The 6,123-nt window shown below is 62.8% G+C and overlaps 1 protein-coding gene across 1 annotated transcript; it reads right to left on the reverse strand.

The window, feature by feature from the left end:
* Nucleotides 1-231: 231 nt before the first annotated feature.
* Nucleotides 232-2,917, reverse strand: LOC113405235 (maestro heat-like repeat-containing protein family member 1). Its single transcript, XM_026646230.1, has 5 exons — nt 2,819-2,917; nt 2,312-2,461; nt 1,336-1,470; nt 992-1,061; nt 232-282 (listed from the first exon to the last, which is right to left on the reverse strand). Exons 1-5 carry the CDS (start codon nt 2,915-2,917, stop codon nt 263-265), a joined length of 474 nt encoding a protein of 157 aa, XP_026502015.1. The 3' UTR covers nt 232-262.
* Nucleotides 2,918-6,123: the final 3,206 nt, after the last annotated feature.

Genomic DNA, 6,123 nt, shown 5'->3' on the forward strand with positions numbered 1-6,123 from the left:
ACCCCACAGGGCAGGGAGTTTCAAACTATAGCCGGGGAGAAGATACCCCAGAACCAGCCCTGAGGGTTTTCTCCCTGCTCCTACGCTCTGCAGGTCACTCCAACTGGGTTCTGGCTCCCAGCCACCGTGCAATGTGGCTGCTGCCCCCTGCCCCTAGAATCCTGGCCCGATTTCCCCCCGCCCCTCCTCCAAGCACAGCAATACCCCTCAGCCGTGACTCACAGCAGGGTGGGTGGTCCAAGCCTCCTGCTCTTCTCTGGCTTCAATTGTCCATCATGTATCCTAGGGGAGGCAGGCGGGCCTGGTTATTTAACAGCATGCAGGGCACTAGCCACTGCTTGTATTTCTGTCTTTCAAGGTGCCCTCCACCCCCAATCCATCCGGGCAGAGGAGGGAAAGGAGCTGGGTGGAGAGTCAGTCCCCAAGATTATTGGGATCATTTTGCCTTTGGCCTCGTGCCCCACAAAGGCCAGGAGAGGTGTTGTGCACACAAGCCCCACTGGGAGTTGGCGTGAAGCACAGTGTGGCAGAGCTGCTGCCCTGGCTCTTTGCCTGCATGGCTGGTGGTAGCTGGGGTGGGCAGGGCTGGGGCTTCCTGTGAATCTCTGCCCTCCCTGTACAGGCTGCAGGGGGACCTGGCTGGGGCCAGTGCCTCGCGGGGTGGGGTGGGGGGGAATCAGGGTGAGACCTTTGGGAGGCAGCATCTCTCCCTCGGGCCTGCTCCTGCTGCAGGTGCCGGGCTTGCCCAGGGCCAGGACAGAGGAGACCCTCTGGCTGCAGAGCCCTCTCGCATCTGGCTGAAAGGAGTCTTGGTTCCCCCTTTGTCCCAGGGAGGTGGGAAGGAGCGGGTGGGGGGGGAGTTGGGTGTGTTTGTGTGTGGGCAGAGGAGGCCAGCCCCTCCCCCCTGTTGGCAGTGTGCATGTGGCACTGGGCCCCGGACTCATGGGGCAGGAAGGGATAATAGGAAGTAGAGCTCCAGCTCTTTTCTTACCTATCAGCTGCTGGGCAGCTGCTGCTCTCAGGGCAGCCTTCTTGCTCAGCCTCCCTGGGCAGTCCTGGAGCTGGGAAGCCAAGAACCCAGTTAGTCCCAAGCCACACATCCTCCCCAGGCTGAGGGGAGCTGCCTGCTAGGGAGGTGAGGAACCCCTGGCTGTCAGAGCCCTCTCCCCCTTGACTCCTCCCATGGGACAGAGATGACTTGTAGGGGAGCCACCCTCAAGGGCAGGGGATGGGGCTGAGTCAGTGAGGGGGCTCCCTGGAGCAGGGAAGCTCCCTGTGTGCTTAGGTCCTCCCACCCCCCAGTCCTGCAGGGCCCACACCCCAGAGCTCACTCACCAGGGTCCTGCAGGCTTCGTTCAGGAAGGCGGGGATGGCGGGGGCCGCCCCCTCAGCTAGCTGGCTCTGCACGAGCGTGCGCAGGGGCTGGTAGCTGAGGAAGGGTGCGCAGTGCAGCAATGTCACCCTGCACGCCTGCCGGAGAGGGCGAGAAGGGAGCTGGGTGAGTCCCTGAGTGCAACGGGCTGCCAACTCGCAGGCTCTGCGTGGCTTGGGGAGACTCCGCTGTGCCGGAGCAGCAAGGAGCCACCTCTTTGCAGAACCTCCTCTGGCCTGACGGTTGTTCCCCAGGCCCCCACAGCCCCCATCTCCAGCTTGGCTGGGTTGAGGGGAGCCAGGCCCGAGTGCTGGGGCCGGGGAGGGACACTCCTGGAGCAGGGAAGGGGCTATTCCCTGTGGGTCCCTGTTGGGCGGTTAAAAGCACTGCCCGGTGACCAACTTACTTGGCTTCCCCTCAATCCCAGGCACTACTGGGGGCTGCTACTCGGAGGTGGGGTGGGAGGGGGATTGCTGCAGGAGGCTGGTCATTCCCAGACAGGAGCTAGCACACAAGTGAGGGCAGGGCAGCAGCAATGGAGACCCAGTCGGCCTCAGCAACCTGCCCTTCCCTGTGGCCCTGCTTGGGTTAGGTCACTTGCTAGGGGCCAGAGATAGACCTGGGCCTCGCCACTAAACAGGGCAGGCTGTAAAATGGAGCCATAGCCGCGGAGAGGCTGGCTGGCCAGGGAGGCTGGAGGTGCCTATGGGGAATGGAGGAGGAGAAGGAAACCCCACAGATCTACCCCACAGCTACACTCTGAGGGCTGGCAGAGCTCTGTGTGGGGTGGGGGAGGGCTGGATTAGTGGGGGGTCCTGGGTGCCATAGGGCAGCACTGAGGAGATATAGGGCTTGGAGGGGGGAGTTTGCACCACCCTTGCCATGTTGTTAGAATGCCCCCAGCCACCCCTGCCCCTATGAGCCCTCAGCTGCACTCACCTGGGCCACCTGGGGGTCCCCGTCCTGTAGGTGGATAAGCAGCGTCCCCATGCTCTCCTCCACCTCAGCCCCAAAGAGGGATGACTTCTTGGAAACAAATTTGCTGAGGTGGCCAAAGAGCTCCATGGAGGCCCGCCTCAGGTCGCTGTTCTGCAGACAGGGGGCGCAGGGTGGTTAGAGGGGACAGGCTCAGGCCCTCACATGCTTTGGGAATCAGCCTGGCAGCTGCGGAGCCCGGAGAGATTTCAGCTAGTTCAAATGACAGGACAATTCTCTGCAAACTCCCCTCCTTCCTGCTGGGCCCCAGGGCTGCTGAACAATTGTGGGCCCAGGGCCCAAGAATGATTGTATCCCTGCCTTCCCTAGCAGAGGAGCTGAGCTGCCCCACAAATCCAGGAATGTGCCTGCATCGGACACTGAGCCCCCTCCACGTGAGGGCAGGTCCTGAGCATCTCCCCCTGTGGGGTGCCCTATAGTGCCATGGGGCCTGCCCTGCTTGGTACTTACATCCTCAAAGAACGTTCTCGCCTGCAGGGCCAGCGGGACGGCGACGTGAGCCTTCAGAGGCGCCTTGGGGTCCCGCAGCATCCAGCAGAGCCCTTCCATGGCTTCCAGAATGGTGCGGGGGTCGCAGCATTCGCACACGGCGCGGACAAAGCTCTCCAGGATCTGGTCTCGCTTTTTTCTGACCTGCAGAGAAGGGGTTGGACGCCGCTCGGTGAGCAACGCTCTGTCAGCCTGAGTGTAACCAGAGTCCGGGCAAGTCAGCCTACAGCCTAGTCTGCTCCATAGGAGCCACAGGCTGGGGAGAAGGGGAACCAGGCGCTTCCTACCCAGCCCTCTCTGCCTAGTCTCCTGCCATTCCAGACCCACCTTGTCCGGGAACTCGGTCACTGCGTTCCTGAGGCCGTGCAGCGCTCTGCCTCGAACGTGGATGTTGCTGTCCTCTGTCCGCTGCAGCATGGCCTTCACAACCTGCTTCCGCATCGCCTTGGGCTCATTCTCCATCAGCAGGGGGCTGCCGAGGAACTAAAGGGACCGAAAGGAGCTATCAGAGAGGGCTGGGTGAGGCCAGTGGGTCCTAGCCCGGCAGAAGCAAGGGGAAGGGAGTATGATCAGGGGCCAGGAGGTGACATAGATCCGTACCGACTGCTGTTCATGAGGGGCTGGCTTCAGCTGAGCTTAACAGAAGTGACATGTGCAGGGCAGAGCGCTCCCTCTGCTTCCAGTGGGGTGCTCCCAAATCCCACCACAGAGCCCCCAGCAGAGGGATTAATTTACAAGCAATACACCACCAGGACCATCTCTCATTGGCTGACCAGCTATTGGCCCCCTGTTCCATCAGCTTCTGAGCCTGGCTAACCCTCCTGCCTGGTCTTCCAGGCTCACCTCTGCGAACAGGGCGGTGCAGGCCATGCGTTCGCCCTCCTGACTGGCCTGGAGGCTGGGAAGGAGAAGCTTTGGGATGCTCTTCAGGGTCAGGTTTGGGTGGGTCACTATGGCCCTGGGAGAGAACAAGAGTTCGTGTTGACGTGTGCATGACAACCCTGCACATGCCGGAATCCGGCCCGGTCCCGGCCACCCCCTCCCATCTCTGCCCCACTGGGCTCCAGAGTGAGAACGTGACTCCTCCAGCCTCTGTCCTCACCTGCTAAGGAGAGTGAACCCCTCGGGCTGGGCCTCCTCCAGCAGCTGCCAGCCTCGCTCCTGGTCCATTAGCTCCACAGCTGGCTGACTGCCCCTGAGGCGCAGCACCCGCGCCAGGGCCTGCACGGCCATGCTGGGAAGAGAAGGAGGCAGGAGATGGTGATGCGGGGATTCCTGCTCTCTGGGCGGGGGGGGGGGGGGGCAGGACTCCCTTGCTGCAGCACTGAAGGGATCAGGGTGAGCCTAGAAGCTGCCCTCACTTCTGCCTTTGGTTCTCCCCCCGCAACTGTGGGGGCAGGGGGGAGTGTCTGCAGATGTGACCTTCGCTCTCCTCCAAAGATGTGAAAATTGCCCCCCCCACCCCGCCCAGGAAACTGACCCTGGGGAGAAAAGTACATGCAGTGCCCCCCTGAATGCCCTGCTGCCCTGAGCCCTGCCCCCCAGGGCCCACTGTAGAAAAGGGGTGAAGTGGCTCAGTGACAGGCCGGGCCTGTCCCAAAGCCTTCAAAGTAGACAGTAAATAGAGACAGCAGCCAGCTCTGCCCTGCTCCCCAGCTCTGCTCCCCCTCCCCCCACCCCCGGCTCAGCTCCCTCATCACCCTGCTGAGCTACCGACTCTGAGGAGCTCTCCGGCTCCCTGAGTATCTGGGAGCAGTTCTGCCCACTCCTAAGCACGAGAAGCCTGGCTGATCTGAACCCTCGGTCCCCCGAAGGTGTCGGGGGTCCCTGAACAATGAAGGTCCAAGCAGGAAGCTTCCCCCTCCTAGGGGCTAGCCCAGACACTGCGTGGGTGCTGGGATCCATCGGCCCCACACATTACCTGCGTGGACTGGTGTCACTGGGCAAGTCCTGCTGGGCTCCCGAGAGGTGCCGTGCCGGGGGGCAGGCGATGGCGAGGAAGCAAGAGGCGAACAGGTCGTCCTCGCGACCCTCCAGCGTGTCCGCTTGCCCCAAGGCCCCGATCAGCTCCCACAGGCCGCATGTGGTCTGGAAGGGAAAAGATACAGTCAGAAGACCGTGGCCGTGCGCAGAATGCAGCCGGGAAAGAGGGCTGAATGCCAGCGATGGGAACTTACCGCCGGGGGCAGCCGGGCGGGCTGGGGGCAGCTCCTGTCCTGGGTCTGTCCAGGGTTAGTCCGGCCCTTCTCCGGGCTGTCGTACAGCAGGATGTGCAGTACCTCCCTGGTCAGCATGGGGTCTGCACCTAGGAATCTCCAGATGGCCTTGATGTGGCTGTGACGGATAGAGGGACGGCAGGTAAGGAATTCACACAGAGGACGGGCCCAGTTGGTACACACCGGGGATGATGCCCTCTGAGGGGTGACGGGCCAGAAGCAGCAGGTTGAGCCTGCTGGTGGCTGACCTCAAGGCCCTTCAGGCACTGTCCAGTCCTAAGGGGTTCATACCCTCCTGCCTGGGCACTGCCAGGGAGCGCTGTGTCACAGAAAGGGATGGGTGGACGTGGCCAGACTCACTTCTCCCAGCTCGGGGGCCCCCTCCCTCCCTTGCTGCCTTCTCCTGATGGGAACCAGAGGGGCTGGGGTTAGAGCCCCCATGGGGGAAAGCAGTGACTCTGGGCTCAGGGTGGGGGCTGGTGTGAGGAGGTGCCCACCCCTGGCCTCCAGCCAGCCAAGCCATTGCACAGCCGAACCGGGATGGGGTGGACTGGTTAGCAGTGCACAGAACGAAGTGGAGGAGGGTGACAGCTGTGTTAGGAATAGCTCAGCTGGGGGAGCCCTGAGCCGGGGGTCCCAGAGCACACGGAGCCCTCCAAGGGACAGGGAGGCTAATGGTGACAGCATGCCGGGGCAGGGCTGTTCCCTGGGGGCCTGTGTGCAAGGGGAGGGGCTGTGCTGCATGTAACCGTGGTGCTGTGGAGTGACCCCATTAAGGGGGGGCTCGGAGGCCGGAGGGGGGTGTTCTATCCTTTCCCTGGGGCCGGCGCTCACCGTTTGTAAGGCCAGGGCATCTTCAGGAGGATGCTGACCGCGGTCTTGGTGTGTTGTCTGGCCAGTAGGTGGAGAATGTCTCTCGTCCCATCACTCAGCCGCCCCCCCCGGGGTGGGCTCAGTGTGTAGGAAAGAGCCGCCTGGAGATCCTGCACCTGCGGAGGCAAAGCAGGGGCTGAGACCCTACCCCCGCTGTGGGTGGGTGGCAGGCAAGGG

The sequence above is a fragment of the Terrapene carolina genome, unplaced genomic scaffold (genome assembly GCF_002925995.2).
Source record: "Terrapene carolina triunguis isolate 2854851 unplaced genomic scaffold, T_m_triunguis-2.0 Scaffold34501, whole genome shotgun sequence".
NCBI lineage: Eukaryota > Metazoa > Chordata > Testudines > Emydidae > Terrapene > Terrapene triunguis.

What these genes read in the sequence shown, in the direction of transcription:
- LOC113405235 (XM_026646230.1), bottom strand. Translation starts at nt 2,917, where the DNA reads ATGGAAGGGCTCTGCTGGATGCTGCGGGACCCCAAGGCGCCTCTGAAG. An exon ending in CGAGAACGTTCTTTGAGGAT is followed by an intron (nt 2,462 to 2,818) that starts GTAAGTACCAAG and finishes CCCTGTCTGCAG; the next exon opens with AACAGCGACCTGAGGCGGGC. An exon ending in ACGAAGCCTGCAGGACCCTG is followed by an intron (nt 1,062 to 1,335) that starts GTGAGTGAGCTC and finishes TTGGCTTCCCAG; the next exon opens with CTCCAGGACTGCCCAGGGAG.